This window comes from Fundulus heteroclitus, chromosome 8, assembly GCF_011125445.2.
Source record: "Fundulus heteroclitus isolate FHET01 chromosome 8, MU-UCD_Fhet_4.1, whole genome shotgun sequence".
Classification (NCBI taxonomy): domain Eukaryota; kingdom Metazoa; phylum Chordata; class Actinopteri; order Cyprinodontiformes; family Fundulidae; genus Fundulus; species Fundulus heteroclitus.
The window spans coordinates 30,621,225-30,647,229 of NC_046368.1; the positions used below are offsets into that span (position 1 = coordinate 30,621,225).

Consider the following 26,005-nt stretch of genomic DNA (forward strand, 5'->3'; position numbering starts at 1 on the left):
GTTCCAAGTATACATACACACTCATTTGTCTGGCATTCGTCGGCTTTTTTTTTGAGCTGAGTCCAGCTAAAACCAAGGAACCAAAGGTTGGTTCCACTAGGTTGATGGGGGGGGAAACAGGGTGTACCGTCACAATTTGTTTCCTGTTAAACTTGGAAAATATGTTTGCAACTTTGTTTATAAACATTCCAGAGGTTTTAAAGCTTTATGATCTTTATATATCTGGCATAAAATAGTCTTTTATGAAGAAGTTAACTCATTGCTGCTACTATTCTGCAGTGAAATGTAACACAAATATAATGTGATATGTTGTGGTCTATTTCTTTATTCAGTTGTGTTTTTTTTATGTATTTTTGCTTTCCCTTTGGGGTTGTAAACCTGCAGACCCCATCTCCCCCTTTTTTTGCTTTCACTGTATTTTAGAATTTCCCTGTGACTCACTCCTCCTTGTCTTAGTTTCTCCACTCTTGTTTCCCTCCCTTTACCCACCCTCCTCTCTCTCTCTCTCACTCTCTCTTGGTCATACTCTCACTTCCTTCTCTTCCTCCCAGTCTCCCAGTCGGGTTGTATCATTGGTTTTGTGGGCTCCTCCTCTACCTCGTAGGGGATAATAGCTGGTGCAAAGTGAATCTGGACTTGCAGCCAGTGCCTAGTGTGTGGCGAGGACATCTCTTAAAGAGGAGCTGTGGAGAGACGTTTGTTTGGGGACCTACAGGAAGTTTGATTCGCAAACTTTTAAATGATACATCCCTCTGAATTTTTGGAAACTAAGGTAGGAAAAGGGTAAAACGAAGCAAATTTGTTTCTTGGACACTGTATTGTATGCAATGTCTCTCAACCCTGGTTACATTTTCTGAGTGATTTTCTCAAGATAATGTTTAAAGAATCTTATATCTTTGCTGCTTTCTCATTCGAACGTTTATTTTTGGTGGTTGTAAATTTTCCCATGTTGACAACATGAGCCCAGTAAATAAGAAACTCATTAAGTAAATGGACACTGGGGACCAATTATGTCATTTACATTCACTGGCAGCTGATCTCTGGGCTGGATCAGAGCTGCTGATGGGAATGTTGTTATCTATTGTCAGTTTGTATCAAGATCAATATTAAAACCTTCAGTTATTTATGTGTGTTGAAGTTAATTCACTTCCCATAAAGACATAAAAACTTATTCAAAATATTTCGTATGTCAGGGTAACTTTGCTTCTAGATTAGTTTAAATTTGTTTGGGTTTACTGTATGATTTTATAAGATTACATTAAGTTTGCATACAGTTTATGCGAGTATTATGTAAAAACAATCACATTCAGTTCTTCACCTACCTTTACAACAAATAATTTAGTTTAATAATTAAGCCTTTTTTGGTTTCAGGACATGGATGTTTTCACTGAATATTATTATGATAACACACTAAAGTAATTACCATGCTGGGAAAACCATCCTCTAAATGAATGAAGGTTTTGATCAAACGTCAACCAGTTAAAAAAGAGCCCTGCAACTCTCGACAGCTTTGAAAAACAGTTGCAATATCACAAAAAGATTTTTCACAGCCATCTTAAATTTGAGGTTAGGAAATTTATGTTTGCCATTTATGATTGCACCGATCATTGCAGAATTACTGTGCTGTAATAGCACCGGTATTGTCGTCCATGTATTACTGCCTGTTGTATTATTGTGAACTTCCTCGTCTTTCCCAAGTTTACTGGGCATGAGTGTAAAGAAAGCTGTGAGATGTTCTTGTGTTAGCATCAACTGGATGTTCTGATTCATGGACATGGTCAAGTAGCTGTGAGAACATGTAGTTTTTGAGCAAAATTGATGCATCAAATTGTAAATTATTGTAGCAGTAACATCTCGTTGGCCCTGAAAAAGTTAAGTATGTAAATGAACTCCTCTACAGCTCTTCTTTTGCTGCCATTCCTGTGTGGAGAAGTATTTTCTTTCAGTAGCAACTCCTATGATTTGGGTAGGGACCTGGAGGGAGTGAAGTAAAGTAAAATTTTTAGGAACTCATAAGTTCAGCATTGTTTAATTTGGCCTGAATATGTGGATATACTAATATTCCTGAAGAAACACCAGTGCCATGTTGGTTAAACACAGTGCTGAGCAGTGGGCACCATTTTTTTTGATTGCTTTAGTCCCTTTTTTACTATTCTAGCCACACTTGAGCTATGATTGACATTGTAACAACAAGACTAGTGTATAACTGCATTACCTAAGCTACAAAGATCCCATCTTAACTGATCTGATCTATTTTTCTGCTCACTGCATGATAAAAGGTAACATTATGATAAACGGTCATCCATCTGGATGGATGAATGAATGCCTATAGAGCCTATCTCCTGTGTTCAATGGCAAAGGTTGGTGGGACCTAACTTAAAATTTTGTTTTTCAATAACTTGTACTATTACTTATTTATTTGCAACGTGTAGTTCCACTGCTTCTTCCTGATTCGTGGCATTGCACTCAATAAGAACAAGTTGAATTGTGATTGACATGAATCATGTCATATCCAGTCTTTTTTGCAACCGTATCTTTAATATCTCACATCATTGTAACCATGTCAAGATTGGTATCTAGGGTGTTGAGTACAAAGCAACCTTTGTGTGTATAATTGAAAACCTGTTGTTGACTAAAAATCGAGTACAAAACAAAAACGGGGTGCACAGCTAAAAGGTACAGTTTAACTCTAAAATGATTTTTATTCCTGGCAGATTTAGATTGTAATTATTTTCCCTCAACCAATTCAATTCAGTTTCAGCCCAGTTCATTTATATAGCACTAACTCACAACACATGATCTGAATGTCTTTAAAAAGGAAAGTACAGGTTCTTTAAAATAATGCAATGCCTAAGCTACTGTAATTGTTTCAGAACTCTTTGCTCCCTCCACCAAGTAACTTCTTCTCTGACCTGAAGAGATTATATATATAGATTTTTGCATAATAATAGATGTTCCCTGACCTTCCTGTAGCCATTTACTTGCCCTTTGATGGGAGAGGGAGCTTAAATGTCCCAACCCAGTCTTGTACTATTGAGCAGCACAGTTAAGAACATCAATGTTTCATTTCACTAAAAGAGTTGTTCCTCTCTGGAAGGAGAAGAAGGAACTCTGGCTAAATCTTATCGTCTCCATGTATCTGCACTCAGCAAATACAAAAAAACAAACAAAAAAAAAATCTAAAAAAAGGTATATATGTAAAGAAATAACCCTTCGATGAAAAACATGAGGGGAACGTCCTCCTTTTCTGGATTCAGTCCAATATGGGGGAATTTCACCTTCAGGAAGAATAGATAGGAGACAGAATAGCTGGAGAGAATAAGTGATCTTAATCCACAGGATGTACTAATGGCATTTGAAGAGGTAGCTGATACATATAATGCATACCCCTGTAAACACCTTTAAAATAATTACAGATGAGAAGCTTAATCAGACTACAAGAAAATCAAACATTATACATCTCTTTAATGTGCAACTTGGAAAAAAATAAATAAAGACCAAGAACAGTCTGGAGAGGGCTTAATTTCTAAAATACAGAAATGCCTGGCTGATGAATGTGCAAAGACATCTGCGGAGTGGCTCGAGGGATGGAGAGAAAAGTAACATGAGGCATTTGAGTGGAGGAATGGGAGAGAACATGTATAAGGCCAAAACCAGAATCTACCAAAGCTCGTTTGAAATTGCTGTAGTACAGCTGGTTGATGGGGACATATATAACTTCAGATTGAATAAATACAACAAAACTAACATTTGCATTAAATATGAAGTGATAAATAGAGGTTCTCTTTATCACTGTATTTTGGGAGGGACATATTGCCAAATGTTGGCAAGATATGAAGAGGCATTCTAAACATTTAAAAAAAAATCCAGGTACCCTTATCTTCAAAAAGGTTTGTATTTGGTTTATATCCAAATAACCTTAGCATAAACAAGTATAATGAAATAGTTATAGATTTATGAATATTATTTGCAAAAAGAGTTATAGAGTGATAAATTAAATATATGTTTGGAAGAAGTGTCATCAATACATACAAATTCTGAGTATGCAGGAAGAAATGTTGGGAAAAGATAAAACAAACAAATCTGCAGAGTGCACCATAAGATTAGGTAAGAACAAAATGCATGACCTTCTAGTGCTCCATGACACTGACCTTCAGTTGTTTCTCACAGATTGGATGGAGATGACTGGACACATCTTCACACACCTGCTCTGTCTTGTGTGCCTCTGCTCCGCTCATCCTCACCCAGGTAAGTTAAGTCCAGAAACCATTTCCAGCTCCATCGAGATCTGCACCAATCAAATCTCTCTTCGAGCGGGGGATCAAACTCCCTAACCTCTACGCCACTGTCGCCCCACGAGAACATTCCAGTTAAACTCCTTCTTCAAGATAACTCCTACACCATTTCTCTTCCCATCCACATCATGGTAGAACAGCTTTAAGGTTTTATACCAGATGCCTTTCCTGCTTCAATCATTTACATTTATCCAGGCTTGAGACCTGCCCAAAATAGAACACAGGACGTTGTATCCCCTTTGGGGCTACAATACAAGGACTCAGGTGATTCATAATTAACTATTCCCAGTTTATTTTACTGATGGAAACCAATCCTGTTCTTTGTGATATACAGGAGGAATCTTGCTGTTAGTGTCCAGCCAGGTTTGCTTAACATTTCAATCAGAATCAGCTTTATTTGCCAGGTATGTGTTCAGATTTGAGGAAATTGATTCTGGACTGTACAATGCTCGCAGTATGCTTACTTGTACAATGGTACAATAACACAATGACGTAGTAATTAAATCAAACACGGTCTGCAGTATGGAAAACACATATAAACGCACTATAAATAAGCAGACACATTGAGACAATATTGCAATGGTGAAATGAGCAGAGTGTAAAGAAAGGAGGAATAAATATTATTTCCATTGTTGTTATTATGTACATGTTGCAGGTGGGAGTTATGTACAGGTGCACATATACATACAAATGAGACTTAAATGTTGTGTTTCCATGTGCCACTACAACCAACATTAGTAGATATATCTTCATATGTACCGCTTTTCCCTTGTTTTCTTATGAACAAATCTGGTTACTGAAAGTGGGTGACGACAGTTTTTTGGACCATGGATTAGAAATGTGTCTTTGTTTTGCTTTAGACGTTTTAGACAAAAAAAATATATTTTTATCAAAAATGTTTAGCGGCAATATAGGGAAGTAATCAGGGCTAAACTACTCAGTTAAAATGGGCAACAACCTGGAATTTTCCAACCCTCGGAAATGTATTCAAACCCCTTAAACCTTTCCACATTTTGTCCATCATAACCACAAATATCAAATTAATTTCATTGGGATTTTATATGAGACTATCGTGGAGTCCTTCATCATTGTAAAGTAGAAGAAAAGTTTTACAAGGTTTTCAAAATGTCTTCAGAAATTAAATTTAATTGAAAGTGTAGAACACATTTGTATTCAGCTGCAAATCCTTTAGGCGATGTTTCTTGCAGCTTTACACAGGTTTCCTTCCTTTATTTCCCTGTTTAATTACCTTCCTTTTCAAGTTATGTCTGACCAGCTTCTCCATCTCTGCTGGGGAAAATAAAGCTCACAGCCTAATGCTGCCACCACCATGTTTTAGAGAGTAAATATTGAATGAATACCGAAGGAAATGCAATGCAAGCTCTAGCTGCTCCTCTAGGGGTAACCACAGCTCTCTTATTAATGCTTTAGATGCACTGACTGTCAGTCTAGGTGCTATACTCTTTAGATGATGGATTCAACATAGCTCTGTTAGATGTTCAAAGCTGGGGATGTGGTTTTATAACCTAACTACTTAAAACAGCCTCATAACTTTTAACGTCTGCTGTGTTCCTTGGTCCTCATGAGGTGGACTGTTCACTAATGTTCTCAAGCTCCCGCTCCTCTGACATACTATATATCATTTTTCTTCCTCTTCACCCTCACGCATAATAACATAAAAACGATAAAATCCATTGAAATTTGTGGTTTTAACGTAGCAAAAATTCAAGGTGTAACTTGAATAAATTGTAACATTTGATATGGGACCATTTGATCTTGTATTTGCACCAAACCTTTGCACAACAGTTGAGTCTGACCGTTGTTGTCGGATTTCAATGATGCTTCCTGTCTCCGTTAGATTTGACTGGTATTGATTGTCTGCAAGAAAACACAACTCTTCCATCCATTGAAGTACTTTCTATGATGCATGTAGCTTCAAAGTCCTCAAACTCACTCTAATTTGTTTTGCAGCTTCTCCCCAAACAACGGCAAAGATACCTAGCAGCCTGCATGTCGCTGGCTCTCTAGGTAGCAGTGCGGTGTTGACGTGCGACCTTTCCATGTTGCCATCCCTCAGCAGTGCCACGCACACTCACACACACACACGCCTTCTTGACGAGGATTTCAGAGTCCAGTGGTTGAAGCTGGAAAAGCCAAAGGACAAGCAGATTCTGGTGATGCAGGGATCAAACATGCAGTTGGGGACGGAGTTTGAGGGTAGAGTGTCAGTGCCCGACCACCCGCTGTTAATTAGGAACGCTTCACTGACAATCTTCAACCTCCAGAGAAGTGATGAAGGGTTGTACCTTTGCAAGGCAACACATGGACTGGAGGACACCAAGAACATAGTGAGCCTCAGCGTATCCGGTGAGTAAAAGGTTCTATGTACTCTTTACAGGCAAATAAACAGACTGTTTTAAGACTCTACAAACTCACTGACTGCCTCCAGATGTTTACTACTGGCAGAGTTCAAAGCTAAAGGTGTTAACAAATGTATGAAGTAAAACTGTCCACCTGCTGTTTTCTTCAAAGCTTTCTTAACATGTTCAGTCTGTCTGTTTTCCTACTTGTTAGCTAGAAGTAAAAAGGGAATTGATCTCATGATATTTATTTTTTGCTTATCGCGTAAACAAAATTCAGCAAAAATTCTTCAGGAACGTCTGCAGGCCAATAAATCTCCATTGCTCTGTAACACATCACAATAGACCTTTTGCCTAATTTAGGTACAAAACAGAGAATGAGCTGCTGCTTGGCTTTGTTTTTGGCTAGTCACTGGAGCGTGGTTAGCTCTTAAACCCTCTTCCCCAGCAAGCAAACCTGTGGTGAGGTGTTGGGTATGTCGATGAAGGCAGTTCAACATTGTTAGGGTTGTTCTCAGCGGTGGGAGCGGTGGCCTGGTGGTTAGAGCGCCGGATGTTTGCGTCTTGGAGAGCTCCTAAAGGTCGACGGTTTTAAACTCAGTCCTTCGCTCTGGGTCCCCAAGCAAGACCCTCGACCACAAATTGCTCCCTGTGTGCCACTCAGTGTTGGCAGCACACTGCTCCCTGAGGGATGGGTTAAACGCAGAGACACATTTCCCCTCATTGGTACAATAATGGGATTTTATTTATCTGCTTACTCCCTTATGAGTGAGACTAATCCCTGAGATTAATTAATGCTGCAAATGAGTTGTTACTGCCCTGTCATTGTCTGTCACTCGATTCAATTCAATTCAATTCAATTTTATTTATATAGCGCCAATTCATGAAACATGTCATCTCGAGGCACTTTACAAAGTCAAGTTCAATCAGATTATACAGATTGGGTCAGATTATACAGATTGGTCAAAAATGTCCTATATAAGGAAACCAGTTGATTGCATCAAAGTCCCGACAAGCAGCATTCACTCCTGGAGAAGCGTAGAGCCGCAGGGAGAGTCGTCTGCATTGTCCATGGCTTTACTGCAATCCCTCATACTGAGCAAGCATGAAGCGACAGTGGGAAGAAAAACTCACCATTAACGGGAAGGAAAACCTCCAGCAGAACCAGGCTCAGTATGAACGGTCATCTGCCTCGACCGACTGGGGGTTACAGAAGACAGAACAGAGACACAACAAGAGAGACAAAAAAGCACAGAAGCACACATTGATCTAGTAATCTGTTCTACATTAGATGGTAGTAGCGGGTGAGCTGTCTTCCCTGGATGATGTCACAGCTAACAGAACGCCAGACCAGGTGTACCTACTATGAAGAAAAAAGAGAGAGAGCAAAATTTGCAGACTACTGCCCCCTTCTGTGAAGAGGACTTAACAGCAAGAAAGTTCTTGCTGTTAAGTATTCAACAGCCAACTGTTAGTGGTATTATAATTAAGGGGCCGAGATTGGAAACTGCAGCAGCTCAGCTATAAAGATGGAGGTCACATTAAATCCAACATCAGGTCATCAAATGCTAAGGCAGATAGAGCACAGAGGTTATCAACTTTCTTTAAATTGAATAGCCACAGACCTCCAAACATCATGTGGCCTTGGTGATTTGCTAAAAAAACAGTGAGTAGTGAGCTTCACGTAATTTATTTCCATGGCTGAACAGCTGCATACAAGCCATACATCAACAAATGCAATGCAAGCCATCGGATGCAGTGTTGTAAAGCGCACTGGACTCTAAAGCAGGGGAGATGTGTTTCCCGGGTTAATGAAGCATACCTCTCCATCTGGCAATCCAGTAGAGGAGTCCTATTTTGACATTTGCCAGGAGATTACCTGCCTGACTGCACTGTCATTGCTCGCCTCCTTAAATCCTATTGAAAGGAATTCGTAATACCTACGTATACCAGGACATTTTGGACAATTTCAATATTTCTAAATTCATGTAAAACGTTTTCTGATGTGAACGATAGTACACATAGCAAGGTCCTTCAAGACATGGAGGAGGGAGTCTGGTGTGGAAGAACTTGACTGACCTGCATAGAGTCCTGACCTCAAATCAACTGAACAACTAAATGAAGCAGGCCTTTTTGTCAAAGATCAGTGTCTGACCACCGAAACAAGCTTCTTGAAGATTGGTCAAAATTTGCAACAAACAATATTTCTAAACCTTGGGGAAAGCATTTCCCAGATAATTGGAGCAGGTGTAGCTACAAAAGGAGGGCCTATGTCATATTAAACCATATGAATTAAGAATGGGATGTCTTTCTAGGTCAGAAAGGCATGCAGGTACAGAAATGAATACTTTTGGCAATCTGACGTAAATGCAATGAACATCATGGTGAACTGAATGACTGCAATTTGACCAATTTTGTTCTGTGGGGCCAAAACAAGCCCTAAATGACAACCTTTCCACCACCATGTTGCTGTTAGCTGTTCTGTAATTCTTTGGCTTCTTATGTAACCAATGCAGAGTAGATAGTAGACAGCTGTGAAAAGGAATCATGCTGGGAGTGGACTTTTTTCAAAAGGGACCGAGGAGATGGTCAGAGTTCATGGGCAGCTAAAAGGCTTAATACAGAGCACCCCAGAAAGAATATCTGTTAGAGGGTGCAAAATACTCGACACTTGGATAGAGGTCCACCTTCCAATTGGACAATGACCCTAAACATACAGCCATAGCTACAATGGTCTAGTTTAGATCAAACCATATTCATGTTTCAGAATGGCCCAGTCAAAGTCTAGACCTAAATCCAATTGAGAATATGTGGCATGATTTAAAAACTAATATTCAAAGATGTTCTCCATCCAGTCTGACAGACATTGAGCTATTTTGCAAAGAAGAATGAGCAAACTTTAAGTTTTTCAATATCCAAAGCTGGTATAGCTAGTAGAGACTCCTAAACATCTGCAGCCCTGTAAGAGCAGTTAAAAGTGGTTCTACAAACCGACTGAGAGGGCCTGAAGACAAATCCACATCACATTTTTCAGATGTTTATATGTAAAAACTTTGAATAATGTGTATGGCTTTTCTTTCACTTCTCATAAATATGCTACTTGTGTTGGTTTACCACATATAATCCTGATGATCCATATTAAAATCTGTGGTTGTAAACCTAATTTGGAAATGTTAAAGAAGTATTACATTTTTTGTCATGCATTATAACTGGCTGTAGACTGGTTATGTTGAGGATTTCAGATGTATATCACCTGTAAGGCTTGTGTTAGCTTTCTGTTTTCTACCTTATCTAGTTAAAGCCAGTGAATGTCTTTTTTGCCTCAGTTAGAAAGGCAGCCTTGCGGCTGGTGACCCAGCTTCCCTGCAGACACTTTGAAAGTCCCAGATTTCTGGCCTCCATCTGTGCAGTTTATCCCCTGGAAACAGTTCATCCAACAACCGAATTGAGCCTCTCTCAGACATTTACACAGATTCCACATTAGTGCTGAACAGAACTCTTTGTCGGGTCCATCCACACAAAAGCCCTCCCTATGACAGACACACAACACTCCATTTAACAACTCAGACATCTTTTCACGTCCTCCTGCGGCTCTGCCAGGATTTCCCCTCACTGAGAAATATTCTTCCAGACCTAATGACACAAGGATACAGTGATATGCATAGTCCCAGGATGACGACTGAAATGCCCCCCCCCTCTCTCTCTATGCTCTCCTGTGTCTGAGTCAAATTCTGTCAGCAGCAAATCTCTGTATAATCTGCAGCCATTATAAATCACTGTGGAAGAGAGACTCTCCTCCACGGTGATTTAAGGCATATTATTTTCTTTCTTTTTATTCGGCATCATAAAGGAACCTTGTTGCTGGTTAGGATGCACACATTCAGGTTTTAAATGCAAGTTTTTTGTAAACCTTTTAAGGGATACATTATTAACAACTTTAAATGAACAGTTTGTGGTATTTTACTCAGTCATTTTGAGTCAAGTTGCTTAAGTTCCACTAATTCAATTTGTTTTCATTCAGTTATCTCCAGCCAGATTATGTAAATTCTTGATTATAAAAAGGTATTTTTCATAAAGCATATTTGCTTTCCTGACCCTTGATGATGTCTGTTTAGGCGTGGTGTTTCACTACCGAGCCAGCTCCAGCCGCTACTCTCTGGACTTTGATGAGGCGACGGAGGCGTGTCGCTCTGTCAACGCCTCTATCGCCACACCTGAACAGCTGACTGCTGCCTTCAAGGACGACTTAGATCAATGTGACGCAGGGTGGCTCGCTGACCAGTCTGTCCGGTACGTTCACATCTAATCTACAGAGGTGTTATCACAGTGTTTCGATCCCCTCAGTCATCCTTCTTTCCTTAAAATGAGTAAATAGATAAATAGGCCAAAGAAAACATTTAAGATTTTACATTTACTGGTCGTGAACAATGGAAATCCTTTTCGGTTAAGTGGTTTCGTTGATGTTCCTCAGATATCCAATCAGAGTGCCTCGTCCTGGCTGTGAGGGTAACCTCGGCGATGAACCAGGTGTAAGAACGTACGGCCGCCGTGACTCCACAGAGAGATACGACGTATACTGCTTCGTAGATGAACTGCAGGGTAAGCATTGTTTACAGTTGGAGTTTTTTTTTTGATTCTGTGAAAAAAAACGACATCTCTGAAGTTATTTTCTAATATTTTAGTCCAGTTGTTAAATATTTTGGATGCTTATTTAGACATTTTGATTTGCTTTCTAATTTTTTTTCAGATTGTGTTTATTTACATAAAACACTCTCTAGATGTACTCTTTTATAACATGCATGAACTTTCTCTGTGGTCCTCTTTCCCTCCTTCCTGGCAGCCATGTCTTCAGCAATGTTTCTTCATCATATTCCGCATGGTCTTCTGCAAACATGTCCAGACAATCTCAGCCTTGTCTTTCTTAAGTTGTCTCCAAACTACTCAACTGGAGTTGTTACACCGATATGCTAATTTCTAACCCTCTCTACTTTGGTTCATTTCAGTCGAAAGGTAAACATCATCAGGTCCGCAGGACTGCCATCTGTCGTTTTGTAAATTCCACAATCTCCAAATCAGTTATATTAGCAGGTTACAACACCATCAAGAACTATTGAACACCATCAACTTTCAATAGTTCTATTCTATCCTTCTATCCTATTCTCCTTCCTCCATCTCGTTCACACACAGATAACACAGTAGCTACAAGTAGCAGATATATGTAAGAGTTTATGTAAAAACCTTGAAGCTAAAACAATCTACTTGCATTCTGTCTGACATTACTAAATCAACTTCTGGAGTTTAATCCGAACGTTCTCAAAGCAACTGTGTCCTCTGCTTGCAGGTGATGTCTTCTATCCGACCTCCATAACCACCAAGCTTACCTGGCAAGAGGCGAAGGAGGTGTGTGAGAGGCATGACGCCGTGCTGGCGTCCCCTGGTCAGCTTTTTGCTGCCTGGATGGCGGGGCTGAGCCGCTGCGACTACGGTTGGCTGTCTGATGGCAGTGTCCGGTACCCCATGAATCTCCCCCTGCCTCAGTGTGGAGGAGGCCTGCTGGGTGTTCGAACCCTCTACAAGTACAACAATCAAACTGGCTTCCCAGACCAGAGCGACAAGCACGGAGCTTTCTGCTTTAAAGGTTAAAACTAACCTCCCTTCATATTTACTAAAAACAAAGCACCCTCCCGTGGTTAGGGGAGCTACATCTTCCTTGCTGTGTGCACACTCTAGAACCAATAGTTTGTTTAGGCGCAATTTAATTCAATTCCAGCATTCAGTCTTCTTTACCTGGAGTCTGCAGCCACACCATATCTTGTCCAAATCTCTCAAATCTTATGAGGTGATTGGCAATGTAACTTGCTGAAGTAATGGTTTGTACAGACGGCTTCCAAAGTGTTTACCATGTCAGCGTTTGATTGGTGGTGAATGAAGAAGCATTATGGCTCTGTAGAGTCCTGACTGGAGCTTCACTTATTCATCAGAAAGGGTTGTGGCTGAAGACAAAAAGTGGGTAGAGTATCATCAGGTCAGCTGCTGCTTCCCACCTATTTATTCTCTCTATACATCTCTGTTTAATTTTTAATTTTATTTTATGGTGTGTCGTTGAAAAGCTGGCTTGAATCCAACCCAGAATTCTGCGGTTCACACCTTAACAGGGCACCTTCCTTCCATTTACTGAAGACACATGATCCACAAAACTTTCAGTTGCAGTGTGCTTAGCTGCAGAGTCCTACATGTCAGGCCGCTGCGATGTGACACGGTGATGTCTGCACACCTGTCCATCTTAAGAAACGTTGGCTTGGAGGATAGAAGGTTTCAGTCGGACTCTTTCACAGCCTCCTCTGGGCCAATGACATGACTATACTGACATCAGGTCAGGTAGATTTCTGGTCGATCGAAAACTAAAATGGAACATCTTGCAAAATGCAACTTCTGTGTCACCGGCAGAACTTTAGGATTTAGCTGCAGGTGTACACGGTTGAACAGCAATGCGCGTTTCATCACCAACAAACCACCTAATGACAGCACGTATAACAGAGAGGAGTGGGAAACAAACAAACAGCGTTCTCACCTAAACAGGAGAAGAATAATCTGTCGTGTTTACGGAGGGTGGCTTTCATGAGGGGAAAACCCAGCACTCTCTGTCCAGCAGAGCAGATACAGGACAGCTCCCTAATGCTTCACAGCTGGACCCTACCCAAGCAGCACAGACAGACGGAGGAAGTGGAAGAGAGTCAATAAAATAAAGTGTTAATAAAGGGGTCAGCTCGTAGCAGAGAGAGAAGTACACACTCCCAGCGTGGTGCTTCTCTCCACCATATAATTGCAAACATTCCCATGTCTGGCCGTGCAGAGGTACTTTCCGAAGGTTGTGTGATGCCTTCTGCCAAGCTGCAAGAGGGTGGCAGGAGCTGCAGGAGAGAGTTAACGTAGAGCGAGGAGAACGCTCTCAGTTGGGCCAGATGTCTGCAGCTCGCCAAACACATGACATCATATCTGGGCTGGGCTCAACATGCAGCCGGAGCAGCTTTTACAGAGCAAAACAGCAACCTCGGAATGCTGCAAAAGTCCAACATGTGCAGGACCGACACTTTAGATAAACAGTAAGAACTTAAAGCATCACCAAATGAATCATCTCTAACCCACTATGGCTCCAGTGGAGGGTAACCCCAATCATTTAGGAAAAAAAAACGTGCGCATAAGTGAGAAATACTTTCTTTATTGAACATAATTTATTTCATAAATATGTCAACTCAAAATGTTTCAGGAGTTATCTGAATGGTTTTCCCACAAGGAAGCACAATAATGGAGGTAGACTAAACTCAGGAGAATTTCTGAGCAAGCAGATCGCTTTAACAACATGCAGCATGTGGAGAGAGTATTATAACTCAAACTAGAGAGAAGCACCCATTTCATTAGTTTCATCAACAGAAAAAAAAACAGTTCAAATACAATTCCTTTACTCCATTACATCACTAAAGGCAGTTCATCCCTGGTTGATGTGAACAAGAACTTAGATGATGATTTGCACTCATTTTTTTAATGCTCTTTTATCTCATGTTCCACTGTCTTACAGCTAACCCCCCAGTAACAACAGTCGGCTCACAGATGAGCACGGCTGCGTACAAACCCGACCCCTCCACGTCCAGTCTGCACGCTCCGACATCCTCACACCCAGACGGAGCTGAACTTCGGGTCAGAACACCAGAGCCAGCAGCGTTTTCACCAGCAGGGAGCCTCTCTGCAGACCTCTCCTCTCCTCACGTCAGCAACTGGACGCCCACTCCTGCATCGGCTGACTACGATATTCAAGATTTCAACCCTTTCAACCAGGTTGAGTCAGTGCCAGTTAGAGGGGACGTTTTGCCCAGACCCCTGTCTCCTTCACCCACCCCCCACATTCAGCATCCACAACTGGCAACCCACCAACCAGGTGAGCAGGGAATGGGTGGCGGTGTGGATGTCAGTTCCAACAGCGCCGCGGGAGGAGAATTTACTCCAGAGAGCACCTCTACACCAAGACTGGCGGGCGAAAGTGTCACAGGGATTAAAACCTCATCACTGAAAGCAACGTTGAGTCCTTCCCCTCTCCCAGAGATTGTCCCATCAGAGCCAGACCCCCAGTTGTTCAAGCCAGACGTGTATCAGCAGCCTGATAAAGAGAAGGTCATCCCTGAGTCATCAACCGAACTGGAGCTGAAACCAAATATAGACGTTTCTTTAAGTGGAGACTCATCAGAGAAACCTCCTCTCCATGTCCTCATCGTTAACATACCCAGGGGAAATGATTCAGGTGAGTCTGGGCAGCAGCACAACCTTCGCTATGATGGGCTGAGCAAGCTGTGTTAGTTGCACTGTTTGCATTAAAGTCTAAACCAGCGGGGTCCAAACTTTCCATTATGTGGGCCAAAGTTGTCAAATCAAAAGTATGTAACGTAATTACCAAAAAAAGTCACTAAATTAACAAGACATTTTTGAATTGTAGGAAAGGGATGTGTAAATCATTGTGGATCCAAAGCTTGCATCCAAGATTCACTAGCAGAATAAAACGTTTGTTTATCCCTGCAGTGATAAGATTTTGAAATTGTGTGATTTCGGTGCAAATGGTGTTTTGTTAAACGCTTTACTACTGGCTCTGTAATCAATTGCCCCAAGGGGGTTAATGAAGATTCGTCAACTGAAACTTGAACGGGGTTTTAGCACATTTGCCTTATTAAAAGAGGCTCTTCAGTTTGCAAGTTCTTCTGAGCTTGATTAAAAAGAAAAGGTAATTCTTTGTGTCTATTCTCAGCAATAAGAACAGGATTTGGGTAAGTCGTTGGATCCATGTGGCCCTATGTACTGTGAAATTAAAGAGAATGTTAAAATTTAGTTTTTTTAAAAGGCAGTTATTTTCTATGTTACCTCACATTTTCTATTGGAAGAATATTTTAACTTGACTGTAATCATTTTGCCTTAAAAAGTATTTATCTGCAAAATCAATCCAGGGGCCACAAATGGCCCCTGAGCCCCACTTTGGACACCCCTTGTCTAGACCCTTGTGTGTCATCACACTTAGCTGCTGCCGGCACAATACCTTGCTGAACTATTCACATCCTATGAATTTTGTCAATCTGTCACATTACAACCACTAAATTCAGTACATTTTCTGTGATAGACCAGTAGTGTTAAATTGTGGGGAAAAAAATCAATTTCTTCCTAAACATTTACAAATATTAATGTGAAAAGAATAGCATACACACAAAGTGCTGACCTGGCCACATTAAATGATGCATTGTAGATCCCTTATTGTTGCAGTTAAGGCTGTGAGTCTTTCAGGTATGTCTAGGTATTTGCTTGGAGACCATTCTTTAAAAATAACGCTGGATCTCAACCTCAGACAGCACAGATGAAGTGTGTCTGTGAACCTCAGTTGAAGTGTCAAACATTCTCAACTGCTTGCATGTCTGTCTGGGCTTTGACTAGACCATTCAACACATGGACATGCTTTGGTCTAAACCTTGTGGCTCTGGTTGTATTGTTCAGAGCTACTGTCCTGCTGGAAGGTGAAGCATCCCCACAGCCCAATTGCGAAAACACATATAGATCGCTTAGTATATTGAATATTATGTGAGCTCCTCTGACCAGTACACCTCCTTTCATGAGTTTCCTGTGTCCCCTACATGCCTAGTGAAAAGCTGTAAACAGGACTTCCACAGTGCATTTCCTTCAATAATGCCGTTTCCCCTCTGATCCATAAAGACCAGACTTGTGGAGTACATGAGTAATAAATGTCCTGTTGGCAGATTCTTCCATCTGAGCTGTAGCTCTCGGCAGCTCTTCCACAGTCACCATTGGCCTCTAGACTGCTTCACTGATTATTGCTCTCCTTTCCCGTTGGGGTTAAAGTTCTTTAGCTGCAACTTAGGTTTTTGTAAATGTACATGAGCTCATGAACAGCTCCAAATGTAGCTCAGTCTTTGCCCAAAGTCTTCTGGTGTCCGCTACAAAGCAGAAGATTAAAAGAATGAATCTGAAACACCCAAATCAATAAAACAACGACTTCATGAAGAGAAATAGTTGTTTGTGCTGTGATCTATATTAGCTATAATACACTAGAGTGTGTAGTCTTTACACATCAGCAAAACAAAACGAAACAGGGCATCCTTCTGCTTCTACTTCAAAATCATCAACTAATTTGTGTTTATGAATCTCTTAGATGTCTGTGTTTGTATCCTGGCTAAATATTACAAAGTTTAGGAAGTATGAATATGTCTTGAGGGCCCTGCAGTTTCAAAACTAACCGTTTCAAATTCCTATGAGCTATGGCTGCTAAAAAACGGCTTTAATACTTTGGTTTATAATTTCCCTGAGGCAGTTCTTTTCTTGTCAGAGTGCACTCTCCGTAGTTACCGGGAATATTGCTTTAATATTAGCCATTCGTGACCACTGTGATCACTCAGAGTTCCTTTGGCCGTGTTTGATACATGAGTAAATCTGTCAAAGGGCAGAACTGTTTATCAGAGTCAATATGCTGACATGCACATGTGCCATGAGAGCTAAGCAAGACTCAGAGACAGAAACTTCAGCAGCATTAATGGCTCTAAAACACAGTTTCTCTTTTACATTCTTAGCGAACCACTACTCGTAATGTTTTCTCCAACATATGTTGTAACAGACATTCCTGCATATTTTGTAAGTTTTTTTTTTGTAAACTCTAGGGCATCAAACATTTTTGTCTTTCAATACAAAGGTTAGTTTTCAGAGGTTGCCGTCAGGACTGAGAGGACTGTCCTTCAAACGAATTGTTGGAAGGACATGTGTGTCAGCGGCAAACAGTTAATCGTTTGTTACCTTTGAGTTTGCATTCTTGAATATGCACACAAACACAGTGGCCCTGCAAAGCCAGATGTGGACGTGTTTAAAGCGGTTCTACGCCTACGCGGCCACAGTGGTGTAGCCAAACATACAGTAAACATATCAGTTTATCCTGGGGAACACCAGAGCCCCACAACAAGAGTAATGACTGCCTTGTTCTCACACACAAAGACAAAATACTGCGCTTAAAGCATCAACACTGTGGTGCCAGTTTACCCTTAACATGAACTAGCTCTAAATTCAGCTAAAGCCAGGTTAAAGTAAATGATTTCATGTTCAGTGTTCACCACCCAAACATGAAGGACTGTTTGCAGCTCCAGCTTAAACTAGTTCTCATCCATTGATCATACTTTGAAATAAAGTTTGAAAATGTACAGTATAAGTAGTTCATATCCTTCATAAATGAGCATTGGTTATAGCTTTGCCTAGCATCTGTTTTAAACGATATGCTAGACAGCACAGACAGTTTTTGTCCTCTGAACTGTCAAAACCACTCAGTTAGTGGAAACTCAAGTTATTGCAGACAAAGCTGCAGGACCCGTATCTCGCTGCATTTGTTTTGATAAGTCCTCATCTCTAAAATCCAAAACCAGTCCAGGTGACTGATTACTAGAAACACAGCGTTCCTCTTTTATAACATCCTGATTTTGTTGTGGCATATTAGCTGACAAATTCTTCAGTTGTGTAAATTTAAGTAAACCTACCTGTTGGATGATCTAAGAGAAAACCTTCAAGTGTAACAGAATATAGAATGCAGTTTGTCTCTGCTGTATTAAAAATCAGGGAGCAGGAAAACTCAGCGTGATCCACGAGTTTTGAAGGCCGGGGCTTGAATCTTCATTCAAAATCTATCTTATTGAGATAATCAAACTTAACGACAGAGATGCATTGGCCTAAATGACCAATACCAGACCTTATAAACGCGGTATAAAGAGCTGACAGTCAGCAGTCACTCACCATGAGGAAAACTGCTGCGGTTCTCTTTGCATGAAGAATCCAAGGTGTGCCACCAGAGATAACAGTGTACATTTGATCAAGCTCTCTCCACCAATGTCCTGGTGAGCTGTTTATCATATAAAAATCATTAATCGGTTTAGAGATTTTTTTTTTATGTGAACTCTGCTCTTCTAGCACAACACTGAGCATCATCAGCTTCAGTTGTCTTTCTGTAATCATGTCCGTGGGATTAAGCACTGAAATTTTACAGAGTAAAATCACACAATATAGCCCACTAAACCCTCTTTCTCTTTTATCATTTTTACCTACATGCCAACGGCGGGCTCCAGGAATGGATCAGGAAGAACAGTCTGCTGCAGGTAAGATGCTTCTGATGTCTTATGACCACTTTAACCTGCAAAGAAACAGTTCTCTGTTAGTACAGGCTGCACGCTTTAATAATCTACTGGTATATGTAAGCAGTTTAGCTCAACTAACGATGGATTTCCAAATGTTTGTCCATGTTCCTACATGTACCGTTCATACTATGTCATCCTGATATTAGAGTTGAGCATGCTGTTCTATTTTCTCCTCACGTGATCATGTTTTGGGGGCCTGTTGTCTTGGTAGGTCATTTGCTGTTTGACTGTCATCCTGTAATGTGGTCTTTCTGCTGTTCATCCATGTATCGATGACCACAGTGAAGTCAGTTTTCAAAAATTAATGGGCACACAATCCAAAATGTTGAAAAAATTTATAATAAAACACTGTAATACCTGTAAAGTGAAATATATTTTAAGAGGAGACATGAAACAAATGAACCTTAACATGAGACAGAATTAATTTAGCCACAAGGTTACATGAGATACTACTGAAAAAACTATATTATTTAAAAATGCAAAGAAAATGGGCGGCATTGAATTGGTATTTTTAAAAAGGTGTTTATTTTTCAAACCTGCTAAAACCATTTCAGGATTACTTTGGAGTCACAGGACCACATGAACTGGAGGCTGTGTAAAGCCTGGCTGTTGTAACAACATGGCCAAACACTATCGGAAGATTACGTTTCATGCTGAGCCAAACAACGGCTCAGACTGACACTTGATGACAATACAGCCCAACAACACCTAAATGTTTTGTAAGGCTTGTAATTAACACTGTCAGTGTAGCAGTCACAAGTAGATGTGTCACCAGCTACACCACTGTTAACAGCCAGAGGTAGAGACATTTTCATTCACCTGCTCAGTGGAAAAGTTAAACATTTTTGGCACATTTAAATAGGATTTTTTTTTTAAATCTTAGTCTCTGTTTCCTAATCCAGCTTTTATAGCTCTTTATAGCAATTATTTTTCTTCTTGTATGGAAAGATTACTTTTTTTGTCCTTCAATTTTCATTGGATATGGGCACCAAAATATGTACTCAGCGACTGATGCTTAATACAAGATCAGTTCTGTATCCTGAAACAAGTTAGACACATTTTTTTAGTAAAAAAAAAAAAAGTCTACTTTTCCAGTCTGTCATTCAGGATGAAGCACAGGAAATAATCTATTGCCATCCCTGTCTCAAACGTTTCCATGAGAGCAGAAAAAGTGCTAACGTCCACATAAAAGGAGGTACAGCAGAGGAAATGTTTGTTTGCAGGTGAAGTGACACCTGAGAAATGGGACAGTGTTAAAAGAGGCCATAAAATGTCTGCACAAGGCCATGAGCACCTGATGCGGGCAGAAACAAACTGAGTCGACTGTTTCAAACACATATCCATCAGCACCGAGAAGCGCCGACCTTCAGTGCTTCCACTGTATACTTTTATTAGCAACCCTTACCTTGTTATTTCCCATTACATTCTCATGCTTTACATCAGGTTTAAATGCTCTGGGTCTCCCTTTACTGTCACTTTCCTGCACACAGGCAGCTCCTGCACACAGCTGTCCCAACAGGAAACACAGATGGGGAAATAAAAGTAATTTGCTCTTCCTACGAATGAGTAAATCAAACCATGTTCGGAAGCTGGAGGCCGTGAGGATGATAGATATACAACTGCCAAACGTGGACAAGTGTCTGAGTCCAAGCTTAAAATAGCTGCAGTAAAGGAAATGAATTAAATCAAACAATAAAGCGTGTTTTATTGAGGAAAGCTTAGCACCTTTTTTTTTCCTTCACATCTGAGAACCAAACAACACAGCTCAGCAGAAAAGCATTCCAAAGTGCTTCACTGTACAAAAACAACTCTATAAATGTCCCGACTGGTTAAATCAAACTAATATAGAAAACGTTGAGACAATGAAGCCACTTGTTGAGGATATTTGGCAAGTACTGATTCTATTTATATTAAATGGACATCAGAGGTACAAATAGCAACAAGAAGAAGAAGAAAAAGAACAACTAAGGACTGTACAGTCAGATTATGAGCATTGGTGAAGTTGGGAGAGAATCTTTCTGAAATCACTTGATCAATCTCATTAACAGGGCGATTGCCTTAGGTTAGTAATGGCTACCACATCCGTGTGCACTGATCATTATAGTTTTACCACTAGTTCAGAGCTTGCTCAGCGTTGGCAGTGGGCAGCTTTGAGAGCATCTGTTTGCACATCGGTGCAGCAGCATTGAAACAAGAAGGGCAGCAGACGAGCCTCGTCTGTCCTCCTCTGACCGCTGTTCTGCAGGAGGGACAAGAATGGACGGCAGGAGACCCATGCAAAGTTGTTTTCTCTGATCCAAATCATTTGGGACATCTGGAAAATCAACTCTTCGGAGAACAAAAGGTCTACAGTGAATTCAGTATTATGCAAAACACAAGATATCCTGACATAATACGTGGGGGATTGTTTCTCATCCAAAAAGAGTGGGCTTCCTCATAATTCAGCCCAAGAAACACTGCCATGAACAAAGACTGGAATCAAAACGACCCCGTTTTCCTTCAACAGTTCAGAGGCGTTTTATTCATCGTCTGTGTGTCTTTTCCAGACTAATGGAGAACTGTGTTTCAAGGCAAAACTAATAAAATGGCCCAAAGATCAGAACACTGGCAGATAATTTCCCAGAAAATGATGACGAATCTTCCAGCAAATCAAAGAACTTCAATAAAAATACTGATCCTGCATATTTAGAAGAGACAGTTCGGGCTCATCCTGCCACTCTGAGTAAAATCTAAAAGTAATCCTTTATAAGAAAAGTATCCAAATCACACAACCTGCAGCACACACACACACACAGAGATGACAGTTTCAGTGTGTGAAGCAGCCTCCTCTCGGCAGACTTCATCATGTAAACCCTGAAGTAGGTGTACTACAGTGTGGGTGATAGGTCTCCATACGTTTTGAAAGCCTGGGTCTCATTGAACTTTAGGAAAATGAAAGATATAGCATTACCAGGAAACGTTTTCTGGCCTCTTAAAGTCAGAGGCATGGCTTTCCTTTTGTCTTCAGATGTCAGTTGGAACCCCCTTAAGCAGCATTTTACTCAACTTCCCACAACCTTACTCCCATATTGAACATAAAATCCTAATGAGGAGACAAAAGCGTGCATTGTTTCAGAGCAGCAGCTGGCACCGACGGGCCTTAATCATAACAAACAGAGGCCAGAAACTGTTTATTATCTGTGTCTGCTTCAAATCAATGTCAGAAAAGGAGCTGCTGTGGGGCAATGCTCGCTGCAGAAGGAACACAGTGCAAACCACACTTTTATATCCAATGTAGAAAAAAAAGACTCTGATCTTTCTTTTCCCTCCACTTCATGACGGCATTAAATCACACTAAACCTTTCCTGTTTGTTAGGATTATCAAAACTATTTGTTGGCGGAATCCCAGAATGATCAGAGGGAGAACATTTTAGGGATGTTTTTTTTTCACTTACTTTAAATTCAGATGTTTAAATCCATCATTGCATTCATTGTCCATTTGGAGGACCTATTTGTGTCCAACCTTTATCTTCTCTGCAGATGCCCTAAGATGTTCCTTTAATATTTCCACATAATATTCTTTACTTATTCATACTGGATATTTCTCACCAAAACAGGCTCCTCTGTGGGACTGGCAGGACATTCATATGGTGTTTACTCTTGCATATATTTGTTTGAACCAATGAAGGTGGTACCTTCAGGCATCTTGAAATGGGACTTGGGCATCAACCAGATTTGTGGAGCAAATACAGGATTGACCTGCTTGCTTACCTGAACATGTGTCATAAATCCATAAGTGGTGATGGCGTCATGCTGCTATTGGACATCTGAAGATATTTTGTAGATAAGTTAACACCAAGTGATGTGTTTTATTGTGATTAATGATAAAGTCATAAACGTTAGTCACACATTTTGGAAATTGCTGTTTCAGATCCGTAAAAACTAAAACTAACAGACCAAGAAACCATTTTGATCCTCCAGCCAACATCACCACGTTGAATGCTGCAAAAGGTCAATCAGACCTTGTGTAGCTTCAATTTTACAATTCAAAATGCAGTTTAAGTCAACTTGCGCTAAGGAACCAGAGCAATATGAAGACATCACATGAATGGAAGAGTTACAGACTATTTCCTCTTCTCTATATTTTATATCCTTGTTATAACTGAGTAATTATTTTACTGCACCCAAATTCGTTGTATGATGTTTCATTGTTAGAATGACAATAAAGATTATTTTTTTATCGTATTATAAAAGTAGGGATAAATGGATATAAAGAACTGATCAATGAAACAAATGTCTCGGGTCCATTTTCCAAGCTGCCTCACGTGTCTGATGTTCATTTACCTACTGTACATTCTTTTGGAACTCACTTTTAGCCCAAAATTTGTTACAAAATGTGCATCCAAGCTTTTGTATCAGATCAGCGTGTGCTTGTTTTTAAAAAAAAACTTGCTCTGTGTCCACTCTACCTCTAGTGAGTCGTGTCTTGGACTTCCTAAACCAGCCGTCAAATGGTTCCCAGCCTGTCTTCCCACACATCCCCGGACTCACACAGATATCCAGTGAGGCTGTACAGAGCAACGGAGACTCTGAACTCCTGCCTGAGACCATCCGCTTTGTCAACGGAAAACATGAGGTACAGAGTAGAGTTTAATCCACCGATCAGTCATGCAGTAACAATACTACTAATACTTCTTCTATGGTAATTGGAACTCATTTGTTGTGTCTGAATGACCCAGTTAATGAGTTGCTGTTAAGGAGAAACTATCACCTGTAGTCAGTCTTTACCATTACCATGAAGGGAGAAGACCTTGGACATTCTAGGTCCATCAGGCGGCTTTATCATAAGCTCATACATTTGAGACTTTGGATTAGAGAAAATCTTTATTCATGTAAAATTTCAACATTTAAATAGCTGTACACTCAATAGTAAGCATCAAGTTCAAGGGTCCTATAGGAAGCTGCAGAGTCTTCTTCATAATTTCTTTTTAAAAATATGCTTCTGTCCATCCAGGTGACGTTCAGCCCACAAACACCAGTGGAAGCCCGAGGGGATCAGTTTGAGACAGCGTCTCCTATTTATGTGGGGGAGGTTGAAGATGGGGACAAAGAGGATTCAAGTGTGCCTCCTCCAGCCTACAGCGTTTTACAGCACCACACAGACAAGGCCATTGATGAGGCTACTCCTCCTGCAGATGCAGCCCAACAGGGTGGTACTGTTTCAGTCCTTGATGTCAAGAAAGTCTTCCTGGACCCACAGGCTACTACTCTACTCTACTTTCAAGAGCCACACAAAGTGGCAGCCACCACAACACTTCCATCTATGGTCTCATCAATAACATCTACCACCCTGCCGGGTCCAGTTAACCCTGATGCTTCCCAGCCTGGCCCTCATGTCAGCCATGAAGGCACGGAGGACAATAATGGGGCTGCTCCACAAGAGGGTTCTACAGATGGAAGTTTTCCTACCCCGTCTTCGGTTTGGCCTGGTGTGATGACAGATGAGGCAGAGATAGGAGGGACCGAGCCTCCAACTTTGACCCCAGACATAAAGTCTCCAAAAACATCCGCACAGGCCCAGTTAGACAACGTTGAAGGCTCTGCTTCTGGAGAGGAGGATTTCTCTGGGCAGGATATCCCCCTTTCAGATATACCCAGCCTTGCCTACACGCCACCATCAGTTCCCGCCCTCCTTCACACCCAACCGCCTCTACCCTCAACAGTTATTGAAATAAAAGACGGAGAAGCGGAAGCTGCTGTTGGCGGTCCAGAAACTGGCTCAGGTGTGGAGCAGGTGTCGGGAAAGGCGGAGGCCTCTGGCGATCAGGGTGCTCCAGATGACCTGCCTCCAGGGATCAGTGGCACTGTTTTACCAGCTATGGCTGTTCTGAGACCTGGACACCGAAATACAACAGAAATGCATGACACATACTCCAAAACCAGCAGAGTTAGTCCCACAACACATCACTCTGTCACTTTGTCAGATCACAAGAAGCATTCTGCCGTCACCACCAAGCCTCCACCTATAACCCCTGGTCACACTTCAGGGTTGGCCAGCACCAAGCTGTCCACCACAGGCTCCACACCCGGTGTGGAGGTGAAAACTGTTCTAACCACGTTAGCCTTTTCACCTGTTGACCATACAACCCTCTCCACCCCCCATCGGGCTCCGATTCATCACCCTTCAGTCAATGCTCTCCCAGATGAGGAAACTGTGGACTATGACAGTCCAAGCATCCCTGTTTTGTTGGAGTCTCGCCCGCATACCCCTGTAGAGAGTGGGATCACAGAGCAGGCAGAGGCCAGGTCTGATTTAGGGCCTTCTCTAGAGCCCAGCTCTGTGAGTATTGAAGGTATGAGCACAGCTGACAGGTTGGAATGCGTCTATCCTGTTGACTTCATGCAGCTACACATAGAGAGATGCTGCCCATCACAGCTCAGCTAACCTGTTCATCCTGTTTGTCTCTGTGCAGACCTATTGCCGTGCTCCGTCAATGTCTGTCTGAATGGAGGTTCCTGTTACAAGAAAGGCGCACTGAACATCTGTGCCTGTGCACCTGGATTCAGTGGGCTGCGCTGTGAAACAGGTACCCAGGCACAGAGAGCCAATCACTTGATGCCCATGCTGAAAGACCGATGATGTTTAATAATAGTGGCCTGTGTTGTGTGTCTGCAGATGTGGACGAGTGCAACTCTAATCCGTGCCTGAATGGAGCCACCTGCCTGGACGGGGTCAACTCCTTCACCTGTCTCTGCCTACCCAGCTACAAAGGACAGCTCTGCGATCAAGGTTGAGCTTAACACTCACACGTTGCTATCTGCTGTTTGAAACAAATTTCAGGTCAATGCACTTCAGGCTGATCAGGATTACGGTTTGAAAAACTGTCCGTCTGAGTATGTGACCTGAGGACCAGTTATGTCTGCCATTAGGGCTAATAAAAACAAATAATAGAACAAATTTAGCCACCCAGGCATCACTGTTGCACAGCTGGAGAGCTCATTTAGTGACACAGACCACTGCATCCCAGATGCTCTAAGGAGCGCCTCCGCAGGTCCTTCCTCCCGGCTGCAGTCAGACTTTATAATCTTGGCTGCTCCCAACAGACATTATAACTGCTAAAGCCGGGCGTACACTGTACGAGTTTTTCCCCTTTTCGGG

At 41.4% G+C, this 26,005-nt stretch overlaps 1 protein-coding gene across 1 annotated transcript in view; it reads left to right on the plus strand.

Moving 5' to 3' along the window:
* Positions 1-536: 536 nt before the first annotated feature.
* LOC105915535 (versican core protein) overlaps positions 537-26,005 on the plus strand; it is a 36,986-nt gene continuing 11,517 nt past the window's right edge. The window contains exons 1-12 of the mRNA XM_012849676.3: positions 537-772; positions 4,171-4,248; positions 6,267-6,662; positions 10,771-10,945; positions 11,127-11,254; positions 11,997-12,293; positions 14,232-14,948; positions 18,799-18,828; positions 23,322-23,482; positions 23,861-25,199; positions 25,320-25,433; positions 25,523-25,636. Coding sequence (XP_012705130.2) covers positions 4,176-4,248; positions 6,267-6,662; positions 10,771-10,945; positions 11,127-11,254; positions 11,997-12,293; positions 14,232-14,948; positions 18,799-18,828; positions 23,322-23,482; positions 23,861-25,199; positions 25,320-25,433; positions 25,523-25,636 — 3,544 coding nt within the window. The 5' untranslated portion in view covers positions 537-772; positions 4,171-4,175. The remainder of the gene's footprint in view (positions 773-4,170; positions 4,249-6,266; positions 6,663-10,770; positions 10,946-11,126; positions 11,255-11,996; positions 12,294-14,231; positions 14,949-18,798; positions 18,829-23,321; positions 23,483-23,860; positions 25,200-25,319; positions 25,434-25,522; positions 25,637-26,005) is intronic.